The 12,653-nt window shown below is 42.2% G+C and overlaps 1 protein-coding gene across 1 annotated transcript in view; it reads left to right on the forward strand.

Moving 5' to 3' along the window:
- The first annotated feature begins 6,269 nt into the window (after nt 1-6,269).
- Nucleotides 6,270-12,653, forward strand: part of LOC141012892 (alpha-1,3-mannosyl-glycoprotein 4-beta-N-acetylglucosaminyltransferase B) — a 45,002-nt gene continuing 38,618 nt past the window's right edge. Inside the window, exons 1-6 of the mRNA XM_073486442.1 lie at nt 6,270-6,366; nt 6,728-6,872; nt 7,153-7,253; nt 8,793-8,969; nt 10,873-11,007; nt 11,376-11,509. Of these exons, the coding sequence (XP_073342543.1) occupies nt 6,270-6,366; nt 6,728-6,872; nt 7,153-7,253; nt 8,793-8,969; nt 10,873-11,007; nt 11,376-11,509 (789 nt within the window). The remainder of the gene's footprint in view (nt 6,367-6,727; nt 6,873-7,152; nt 7,254-8,792; nt 8,970-10,872; nt 11,008-11,375; nt 11,510-12,653) is intronic.

Genomic DNA, 12,653 nt, shown 5'->3' on the forward strand with positions numbered 1-12,653 from the left:
AAACATTTTAACAACTGGTCTTGGGATGCGGTCTGCGCATCACACCTGTCCTTAAGTAGGGACTCTATCTCTTCATTGCACTCACTGAGATTTAACCTGCTATTGACTTCAGGGCAGCCAGGTTTTACACTCTGTGCCAGGGAAGAAATAAATCGCTCTACACAGGGGCTCTCCATTGTTAAACAAGTTGTCCAACAACACATGTGGTTGGCTATGGTGTTGCTTTGGCAGACACTCTGTAGTGTAGCTTGGGGGAAGTACACTAGCCTAACCAAACTGTGTTATGGCTTACACTATAGAGGGGAGCTTCCTGTGGAGGAGGGGTGGCTCTGGCACAAGCTAGTGGCTCTGGGCATACAGATTGGGGCCAATAAAGATAAACACAGTTTACAAGCGTAACTTTGCTCACCAAACTTTCAACATGCACTAACTGGAATGCAGGGCAGTAGCAGTCAGGGGATTGTCTCTTAAAGTTGACTTGTGGTAGTAACAGCTAAGTACAAAACTTCTGTTTCACAGGGCTGGTAGCACGCTGTGGCTCTATCTCCGACTCTACTTCTTACTCAGGCTGAAATGCAAGGCAGTAACAGCCACATATAAACTTCTTTGTATCACAGAGCCAGTGGCACGCTGTAATTAACACGAGGAACACTTAAATTGTCATCAAATTCTGACAGCTTGACTACAATGCATTGAATACTGGATATTCAAATGCTGAACTGAAATTCTTACAATTTCTACAGAGCACTTTCAACTTGAATCGATAGCAGCAATAGTAAATGGCTCAAAGTGGCAGTTAGTAACCTAAAAGATTTTGGTTAATCAAATGGGTTATAAATTTGGTTGATAAATCAATTCTCATCACTCTGCAATTGTTTGTAAGTACAAATCAACATCTACTCCTGTAGTAGACTAGTGGGGTTAAATGTAAAGACTTTTGGCTAAGGGGTTCAAGATGTGAATTTCAAATTTTAGAACTGTCCAAATTATGCTGAAATTAATATTGCACATTTATGAATGATTGCCAATGGTACACTGCCTCACATAGGACACCATTAATGTTGTGCTCACATCACACGAGGCACCATAATGTAGTGCTTCATGCAACAGTAATAGGGAGTTTTGGGTTAAATTTGGCTATCAATAATAATTAATGATTATCAGGGATAATTATTAATTATGATTAATAATAAGATCCAATTTACATTAGATCACCTCGGGGCACCTGCCTTGAAGAAGGAAAAAGATAGCCAATTCACCAAATCAGTCTCAAAAAAAGGTGCTAAACTGTTTGTAACTCTGATTAATCGTTAACTTAATAACTACAACCAAAATTACCATAACAGCTAGTAATGGTTGAAGGATTTTGGACAGGGCCGGCCCTGGGCATAGGCAGTATAGGCGAATGCTAAGGGCGCCGTCATCCACGGGGGGCGCCGCAAACGGGAGAGAAAAAAATAAAATAATAATAATACTATTTTTTACCAGTGCTATTACTTATATTATTTCGAAATATTATATAAGCCCACAGCAACATAACTTCATAGCAAAGCCTATTAAATAATGGAGAGGCCTTTCTTCTGGGTTCCTGGCTCGTCGCACTGTACCTGCCCTCTGTGAGGGTGGGGGGTGGGGTCGAGAGGCGAGCTGCCTGAATCTGACCGGACCGTGACCCAAGGCAGATGTTTATTGATACTGTAGCGGAAACACAATGTCCAAAAGACTGAAACCATCCGGCGCCCAGGGAAGGAAAAGAAGGAAAGAAGAGGAAGAAACACGTGAAAAGGAAAAAGGTACAGTAACGTCAATGTGATGAAGTGAATGAAACTAATATGCATCGTAGTTACCGTTGTTGGAGCAGAGTGTTAGCTTGCTAGCTTACTTCGGACGATAGTAGCATTGTTTAATAATCAGTAAATAGCTGAGTCGACGTAAGTTAATGTTACTCCACCTTAAATTCATCAGGGACATTTGGAAAGTTAATGTTAGGCCTGTTCAGGTGTTATTTTAACCTGTTCACTGTTTTTTCTCTGCTTGTATGTCAGTTAAAATGCTCTGAGTTTTCCATCCACTTTATAAGTAATAGGGCAGTTGTAAGCCTTTGGTTTATTGTGTCACAGTTTATATTTGTTAAAGTTTACATCAGTGTTAAAGTGCAGTTAAAGTGTATTACTGTTAATACTCCATACCTTAGCTTTCCCATATCATTCATAGGCTACATATATATATATATATATATATATATATATATAGCTATATATAAGTTTCACTGCACTTTACTTTAGTCTATATTAGTCTTATGTATAGCACACACCAAGCATCTGTTTTTTATTAAAATGTAACATCCAGTGGTCACATATACTTCTCTTCTCTCTTCAGATGCACTTTTAAAATATTTCACCACCACCCCCAGTGACACAGCATCAGGTGCTCCTGTCCCCTCTACCTCAGCACACCAGAGTGACACAGCATCAGGACTAAAGGCTGCACCAATAGACCCTGCTGACTGGCCATCTCTTCTAACTGACAAAGTAAGAAAGGAGTTAGTTCATAGAGGACCATTTCAAATAAAAAACAGTTACACATATCCCAAAAACAAAGATGGGAGAAAGTGTCCACATGACTTTTTTACCAGAGTCTTAGTCAGTGGGGAAAAAAATCAAAAGAAGCTGGCTGATGTACTCAAAAAAGAATGATAGCTTGCACTGCTTCTGCTGCAAAAGGTTTCCTCCCAAAGAATACAGACTGTTTTTATTTTGTATGTAAATAGAATATTCTTTAATATGTTTGTGCAATACCTTATTTATATTGTATTTTTAATGTATCACTTGTTTCTTTCTTCAGTTTTTATTTGGTATGATATTTTTGACTTAAAAGAAATAAAATCTTGAATACATACATGTAGTTTCTGTGTGAGTGTATGAAAATTGATTGTGAAATTGACTGCGATGCAAGGGGGCGCCAGCCAAAAATCTTGCCTAGGGCACCAAATTGGTCAGGGCCGGCACTGAGTTGGCAACATTCACTCTTGTACAACATTAAATAGACAGCATGAAGGTTCAAAAGTCTTTTATTTAACAGAAAGATGAAAACACTCTAACTAACATGTACTATATACAGGTGTGTGTGTGTGTGTGTGTGTGTGTGCGTGTGTGTGTGACGTGATGCCAGGTTAAAGAAGATGGTTAGTTGCATGCAAAGATCCTGAGTCTGTGTGAAGCATAATTCAATTAACGTCAAATTAACCATGTAGCAAAGCAAACTACCAATAACCTGACCTGAAATCACAATAACACCAAAACAGTGAACAAACACATAGATTGAACAGATGTGCATTACATCAACCAGAGTTAAAAGTCCTGTGCGTAGCCGTGCTATGCTATGCTATCTAGGCCCAGTTCAACGTTACCAGTCTTTGAAGAAAAGGTGCTGGTGGTTCCTTGGCTGAAGAGCCAAGCAGGAGAAGGTTGGGATTCCAATGTTGAACAATGCTCTTCTTGCTGTGCAAAATCTGACGAAAGACAGCAGATGGAGGAACCTGGTCACTCCTTTCCTAGTTAGCAGCTCAGTGCTAACTTGCTTGGTGTTTCTTAGATTGTGGAGTTAGCTGGCTAGCTTTGCGTCGCAGCTGCTGGTGCTAACTGATCTGGAATACTAGCAGGACCTTGTGTCACTGCAGTGAGGAGAAGTTCTTTGGGCCTGCTGGAAATGTAGCTGGCAGCTCTCAGCAGCTGTTAGGCCCAGAAGAATCCAGAAGAAGAGATCTTGAGGGCAGGCAGCCCCGTGGGGAGAGAGGTGGAGAAGCACTTGGAGAAGAGAACTCGAGGAGAGGAGAAGAGAGAGAACAAAGGAAGGAGCAGGAGTTTTGACTATCTGGTCAGAGGGGGGTCTGTCACCCTGACCAATAGTAGCTCAAAGCTGAATTTGCACCTAGGTGTGAAGACTGGGGAATTCTGGGAAACTGAGTTCAGTTCAGAGCCCATTTTGAAATCTACAGTGAGCGACTTCATCTGTGGGTCCCAACACTCATCTACCAAAATCCATTTGCACTGACATATTTTCAAACACTTACTTCAAATACTGGTATGTGTGATTAATATCGATCACAAAGCTTGCAATTAATTTGATACATTTTTCTTAAATGCTTGACAACTCAGGTCGTAACTTCTCGTGACGGCATACAAAATCATCACAAACATGTGGCCTGCTTAATGTTTTTCTTGCAAAGGTATTTATACAGTCATTAAATAAAAGAAACGCTTGCAACTGCTGCGTTGGTCTTGAACAAGAAAATTAACTTTAAGCTTACTCTAGCGTTGCATTACCCTCACAGTTAAGTTCCGCCTTTTTTGTACCATCAACATCAAGCTATTGATTAACATTTAGAAAATCGATTTTTGTGAGTAGATTCTGAATCACGGGAGAATGGTGATTATGTGAATAGATTTTTTTAGTTTTACATAGATGGATTCTTTTACTCCTCTTTCAACCCATCTGTCTTCTCTGGCCAAGATGTTTACATTGTTGTCCTCAAAGGACTGATTTTTCTCCCTCAGATGTAAGTGGACAGTAGAGACTTGACCTGAGGAGTCGGCCCTCCTGTGTTGTGCCATTCGACATCTTGGCCAGAGAAGACAGATGGTTTGAAAGAGGAGTATTAGAATCGATCTATGTCAAACTGGAATAACCGTCTTTGAACAGAGGAGATGGCCTACGACATTACTTATCACCCACCTAGACAGGGCCCCTACTGTTAGTGACTATGCAGTCAGACCAGAGACAGGAAGGAGCCAGTCTCTACAGCATGACAATACACAGAAAATCTATGCCCCTCAAGGCCACGCGAGGCCATAAAACTTGACTCATCCAGCTCAGAGTGTTTACTCTAGAGAGACTATGATGATCGACAGGTTGACCAAGATGATGGGTGAATTACGGCTGTTAAAGAAGCAAATACTGGCAGCTTCACCGAGCCAAACACCACTGACAACAGCTAACAGTGGGTCTCAGTTTGTGTCCTTATCTTATAGTCATCATGACCAGATACCTCCCTTGCAAAGTCAGCCAGCCACCAATGCCGACCACAGATACCAGACCATACCAAGGCCAGCAACAACATCCTTTCAATATGAACCTCATTCACTCAAGTCCACAACCAGCCATATGTTGTCGCACGAGAACCTACAGGGTCCCTACACCTACCATCCCTGATCTAGTTAGGAAGGATTCTGGTGAGTTTGCACAACTGAAAGTTGCTCTTGACAATCTGCTCCTGTCAAAGTTTCAGATCTTGATGGACCATCTAAAACTAGATGAAGCCCGCCTGATAGCTAATGCATACTTTAACTCTGCAACCCCCCTACACTGACACTGTGGCATCTTTGTCAGAGAATTTTGGTCAGCCCCACTGGCGAAAATCGCCAATGTCATGGATGCACCTGACATCAGACAGGAGCACGGAGGCCTTTGAAAGGTTTGCATTGCAGATAAGTGCCCTGGTTGGTATGCTGAAGACCATCGGTCAAGATGGAGGGGTGGAATTGAGATATGGTTCTCATGTGTCACGGCTCCTTAGTAAGCTGCCAGCTGAGATGAGGTCTGAGTTTCAGGGACACGTGCCACCAGCCAGGATTGGTGTATAGCCTCATAGGCTTCTCTGAGTAGCTGCAGTTGGAAACATGGTGTCAATATAGTGATAGCCAAGTCAGAAACCAAGGGCAGAGAGAGAGAGAGAACTATCCAGAAGCCAGAGCACTGGCAAGAGTCAAAGCTAGCTCCCTGTGTGACCACCATACTCCATGGCTCAGAGGATGTGTCAGCCAAGCAGTCCATTGACTCAGTTACTGGTAAGCCACCTGTGTAGAACAAGAAGAAAGGACCACCTAAAGCCTACTGTCCTTACTGTGAAATGGAGGATCATTACCTAAGCCAGTGCTACTTTCAAATGCTTTGATGAGACCCAGATCATAGACTGGATCAAGACAAATATGCATTGTTGGCAATGTGGAAGATCACATCAAGCAATACCATGTACTCTGAAAAAAGCCTGCAGCATATGTCAAGGTAAACACCTTCAGTTATTGCATGAAGTCAACATGTGTAAAGGAGGGCACCTGCCTGGTTAGCTCAGCCACTGAAACCCTTCACCTAGATCAACCTTCTGACTCCCCCTCATTGTCCTCAAAATCATCAGAGACCTCCTCCAGCATGGTGACAAGACTGTGACAGTACTCACATATGCAGTATTAGATGTTGGCTCTGATCGCACTATGCTGCTCTCAGCAGCAGCTCAGCAACTACGTCTAACTGACACCCCAGAAGGCCTTTCCCTGAGAACCATCCGTCAGGACATCCAAACACTGCACGGTACTGAGTTTCCTTCCAGGTCTTCCCCCTAATGCAGCCACAGACATCCTTCCAGATAGTCAAAGCCTTCACTGCCCAATGCTTTGGGCTAGCAGAACATACATGGTCATACTTGAGCAGAGGTACAAGCACCTCAAAGACTTGCCTCTGCACCCCTTCAGCTGTGTTTCACCCTCTTTGCTAATCGGAGCTGACCACCCTTAACTTAAAAGCCCCACAGAGCCTGTGCGCTTAGGACCACCAGGAGGGCCAGCTGCCATCCAGACATGACTAGGATGGATGCTGCAAGGACCAGCAAGGATTCTTGAGTCACATTTAAAGCCTAACCAATGCCTCTTTACATCTCTCAGCCCCCTGTCAGTTGAATTGCAGAGGAACGTGGAGAAGCTGTGGCAAGTTGACCTTCTGCCTTATAAGAATGAGAAAGAAGTGACAAGGTCAAAGGAAGACCAGGAGGCCTTACACCGACTGGAAGCCATGACAGTCAAGATGAATGGGGTGCTCAGGTACGCCACACCCCTTTTGAGAAGAAAAAACACACCTCTCTTCTAGGCCTCCAACGAAGCAGTAATGCCAAGCCTTAGGACTATGAAGAAACGCCTGGTTAAAGTTCCAGAAAGGGCTGCGACCTACAGTGCAGATTAAGAATTTGGAAACCTCCAGTTTTGTTGTCAAACTTCAACCTGACGTTGCCTCTCAGAGCACAGAAAGCTGGTTTATACTTCATCACATGGTCCAACACAATGGGAAGGATAGAATAGTGTTTAACTGCTCCTTCCGCTACAGGGGATGTAACCTCAACGAGTCTCTGTTTCCTGGTCCTACCTTGAGCTCCTCCATTGTCAGTGTACTGCTGCACTTCAGTGAACACAGTGTCGCCATCAGTGGTGACATAAAGGGGTTGTTTCATCAGGTGTGCCTCCTACTTGAAGACAATCCCCACCTGAGGTTTCTTTGGCACAATATGAAGAGAGATGAGCCCCCGTCAATCTATGAGTAGGAGGTACTCCCTTTTGAGACTACCTGTAGTCCATGTTGTGCCTCCTTTGCCCTGAAATGTCCTCCTGCACAGTGAACCCAGAGAAGATGTAAGATCCTCAGTTGAACGGTGCTTTTACATGGACAACTGTCTGCAGAGTGTTACATCAGTTGAGAAGGGCGGCAGTTGGTCAACAAACTACAACAGCTTATTGCATCAGGTGGATTCGAGATCAGCCAATGGGCTAGCAATAGGGCAGAGGTCATTAGCCATATTCCACCAGATGCCCTGGGTTTAAGCAGCAACCTATTAACTATGGAGAACCAACATTGGGGGACATTTATCGAACACTGGCAAGGCAGTACGAGCCACTTAGGTGGAAAGAGATGTACACATCTTTTGTGATGCTTCAGAGAGAGCCTACGGCTCCATTGCCTATTTGCGTCGATTATCATGGCCAGATCACATGTAGCCCCAACAACCAGAGTTTCTCCTCCTACCTCCAGATAAGTGGCATCAGTGCATCCATTGTTAAACGCTACAGACCAACCACAGGATGTCACAGAGCTAAAACGATTCACTAATTGTGGTATGGCTATCACCTACCCTGGACCACTGCTCCCAGACAGCACACAGTTCCATACTTTGAGGAAATTGGTGGATGCCACAGCTAAGGAGCTTCATGGGGCGGCACGAAGGGTGGAGAAAGGGAGCTCATGGATAATAATAGTTGTTAGATTGAGCCAGTAATGGAGTATTCCCTCCTCTGCCACTTCACGCCTCTCCTGTCCCTGCCTGAACATGTGTTCTTTGTCGTAGAAGTCCTGGTTCCTGAATTCTGAGCTAGTGGTGTAAACAACTACACTCACCCCACTTAGCTGCATGGCTAACTGAGCTAACTAGCACCTATCAGTGGTTGGTGACGTTCATGTTGCAACCGTCCCCTGATCCTGATATTTTAGTTCCGGCTCTATGTGACTAAGCAACTAATGAAAACTTGATCGATTAGGTCTCTAACGGATTAGTTGACTTTTAGGGGTCAACTTTAGTTTTGACATCACAACCTTATGGAGGACCTGACGGCTCGTTTAAAGGTACAGTTTCTGGGATATGTGCATTTCTCTGTGGAATAAGTGTTTTGAAAATTCCACTGTAATCATACAGCAACTTTTTCTCACTTTCTACAATATAGAACTATTAAGTTGACGCACTGGTGATAATTGAAATGTCTGCACTATGAATAGAGTGTCAGTTGACTTGCAGGCACTGAAATGTCAATTGCTATGCAAAGATGCCAAAATGTTGCTAAATCCAGCTCCTCAAATATGACTTTTTAATGCTTTTTGGGTTCTGGATTGTTAATTGAATAAAAAAAGCAATTTAATAACTACTTTTAATAAAATCAAAGAAACTCTTTACTTTTCTGTGTTTGTTTCAATGTCTCCAGGTTCCACAGTATTGCCAGAGCTGCAGACTCTGCACGAACGTCTCTTAGTAGCTGAGGAGCTGGGAGGGCAGGTTAGCAGGGATCTCAGCTGCATCCTGGAACAGCTGAGGAACATCTGTAAAGCCGCCAACATCACGCATTCGACCAGTAACACCACCACCAACACCACCTCCACAGGTCGTGTTTTAACCTAAAGTATAACGCCTGTCGCAGGCAGTGGTCTGCAGGAGGCAGTTTAATTCAATCCCCTGGAATTTATGAAACTGAAAATTTGAAAAACTTCTGTTACATACCATATGATGCTAACTGTTCACCTACTCGAAACTCTTACATTATACCTCAATTTCTGATACATAGCACTGCTAATGATGTGGCAATTACTATTAAATCGGTGTAATTGCGTCACAGGCATGGCTGCATTACTCTGTTAGGGGGCAAAAGTTGTTGTTTGGCACTTATTCATCCCTTCCTACCACTACTACCATCACTTCACCCCATTCTCCCACTGTAGTACCCATTAGCTACAGTTCACCACCTGGCCACATATTTCAGTATCTGTCAGTTTGTACTTATTTTAATTATACACTTTTATTTGGTAATATTCACATATTCACACATTCACATGAACACAATATAAACTTATGTAATACAGTTACTAATAATGATAATGCTTTAGTTTGCACCTTTCAGACAGTAAATTCAGTTAAAGTGCTTTCCAAAACAAAAAGAAAAAAGCAGACCATGTTTTAAAATATTAAGATAAAAAGTGGAAGTGAAATAATAAAGTTTCATAAATAGAATAAAAGAAGACATTTTAATAATAAAATAGTACTATTTGTTATTATTACAATAACCACTTCCACCACTATCTTAATAATTGCATTTGTAATCCCATAAGACTGACTAGAAGTATCAATAAAGCAAAAGGAATTGCAGTAGTTATAACAGATTCTAGCTAAATGCAATTTTTAAGCTGCTTAAAAGCTTCAGTTGTTGTCCTTCAGATTTAGTTGCAGAGAATTCTCAGTCTCAGGTCATTAACACATTTATAATACGGGACTCATTAAATGTATCCTAAAACTAACTGCAAGGTGTAGAAACTTAACAAGGGCAGTGATGTGAGCTATTTTCTTTGTTCCAGTTAAAACTGGCAGCAGCAGCATTCTGTATTTGAACTGTAATCAATTTAATGACTTTTTGGGGTGACCAGTGAACAAAGCGTTGCACTTAAAGTATGTGCAAACTGCTCTGCCTCTCTTGGAGAAAGAGAAGGTCTGCATTGGAAATAAAATCTTTAAATGATGTTTGGCTGATTGCTTTAAAGTTAGATCCTTAAATAAGAACCAGAGGTTTTGGACCAAATACAAGGACCTCTGTTTTGTCTTGATTCAGCTGGAACAAATCATGGGGATTTCATAAATTTAGGTCAGAGATGCAGCTTTCAATTAAATAAATCAACAGCTATAAAGAATTGACAGACACCTTCATACCAGGACAGAGCCTTGAAGCACCCAAGATGGAATGCTTGTTCTTTGTGATGAGAACCTTTGAACTGATACAAAAATATAGGGTTGTTGCAATACCAAAATCAGAATTGCTTCCATTACTACCTAAAATGCTTGATTGGTACCAATCCGATACCTTGTTGTTTACTTATTAGAAATGGGACCCTGCTACTTTTCAGTAGACTCCTCTATAAGGTAAGATTAAGTTATATTGCAGGCCCACCTTAGTGGTGCAAATTACCAAAAATCTGTTGACATGCAAGGAACCTGAAGATTTGAGGTTTTCCGGTTTTCCCACTGAGTAATCTGGCCTTTCGTTCACAGGTACCATTTAGTGCTTTTGTGCTGTTGCACATTTTTGGGGCATTTAAAGCCTTAACTACAGACAGTGGAGAGACAACAGAAAATTAAGGAGAGAAAGACGCATCAAAGGTCCCTGGCTGGATTTGAACTGAGGGCGTTGCAGTTCATGGTCGATGCCTTAATCCCTAAATTATGGGGCACCATGTTCTTGCACCTTATAGATAGATTGTGAACTCTTGCATTTCCCTCTCCCCATTCACTCCTATGGACAGAAACAATAAGGCAGCCAGGTGGTTCAGACCGACAGATGTTCCTCCTGGCCAACATTTACCTCTACATGCCTCACCTCAGACAACATCCTGGCAGTCTCCTACCTAATGTAGTCCTGGGAAAGGGCCGCCTTGGAGGTATGGAACACTTACACAGCACCCCTATAAAAACCCACACTCTTGCTATTATACCATTATATAAAACCCATATGACTCTTTTTATGTCAGCTTCATTTGAAGGATTCAAGATTTAATTTCCAAACCAAGTTGTAGCTGTCTGAATATTTGTCAGTAGAGGTACAAATAGCGCACAATTTCCTAAGAACACAGCAGTTTTGAACATGCCTCGCCCACACACCGCCTCACACACTATCAGGAAGGAGTGGTCATCAAATCAGCAGATGCCAGTCTTATCTTTGCCAAATGAAAGCATGCAGAGCACTGTTAACTGCTCTGCTTTCTTTATCATTGTGTGTGTGTGTGTGTGTGTGTGTGTCTTTCCTCAGTGTCCATTGTGATTGGCATTCCTACAGTGAAGCGTGAGAAGCAGAGCTACCTGGTCAACACACTCAGTTCTCTGTTCTACAGCCTGACTGCCTCGCAATGGCAAGACCTCCTCGTAATTGTCTTCGTTGCTGAGGTTACACACACACACACACACACACACACACACACACACACACACACACACACTCAGACACGCACACACACACTCACATACACACAAACACATGCTGACCTTTAACTCTTGAACCCCCTGCCCTTTTTTTTGGTTGTTGTTTGTTTTCAGGTTCTTCATTTTGTCGCATGCCAAAAGTTTTGCTACTGTGGAAATCATGCTTTAAAGGAATATTTTAGTGTTTTAGGGAAGGAGCTTATTTGTTTTTTGCCAAGAGTTACATGAGAAGATTGATACCACTAATATGTATGTACACTAAATAAGAAGCTAGAGTCAGTGAGCAGTTAGCTTAGCTTGTGTGTTTAGTTGTTGTATAAATTAAAGCAACGAGATATAACATGTTAATTAATGAGCTTAAGGTGACCGAAGCTAACCCCCAGCTGGCATTAGCTTCATATTTAGCATACAGACATAAGAGTGATCTTCTCATCTAACTCTGCAATAGAGCAAATAATCAATTTTCCTCAAATGTCTAGTCACTGTTAGCAGATTGGTTTGATTCTTTCCTGTATTCTTTAGGTGTCGCCCAGTGTCATAAATATCTGCCAAAGTATTACACATGTAATTAAAGCTGGGGTTGGTTATTCTGTTCCAAGGCATTTTTTATTATATTTGCATAAAATCTCTTAATATCCAGACGGCAATCAAAATAATTTATGCTTTGGGAAGAAAAGGAAAAAAATCAAGGGTCTGTGGCAGTGACAGGGCTGTAATAACTTCATCCAATTAATTTTAGCGGCCCGAAGATATTGTATGGACAGCCTACCTGTCTATCAACCTGTCCTTACCTGCCCACCCTATGCTGGCTCCGCCCACCAGTCATTGCGCATGACCGGAGTCTATTTAACGCACTGCTGGAGCTGTGGTGAAGTGAGCTCATTGTTTATAGACAAGAATGACAGAAAGTACAGCCACACTTCATTTTCAGCTGTACCTACAGCAGCTTGCACTGCCAAACACAGCAAGAAAAGACAGACCGAACCTTGAGAAGGCTACAAACAAAAAGAAGATGGATAGCTCAAGAGGTGAAACGAGAGTCAACATTAGAGTGGCTGTTCAACGATGGCGACAACTAATGGAGTCGACGTCCTGAAAACTGATGCCA

The sequence above is a fragment of the Pagrus major genome, chromosome 18 (genome assembly GCF_040436345.1).
Source record: "Pagrus major chromosome 18, Pma_NU_1.0".
NCBI lineage: Eukaryota > Metazoa > Chordata > Actinopteri > Spariformes > Sparidae > Pagrus > Pagrus major.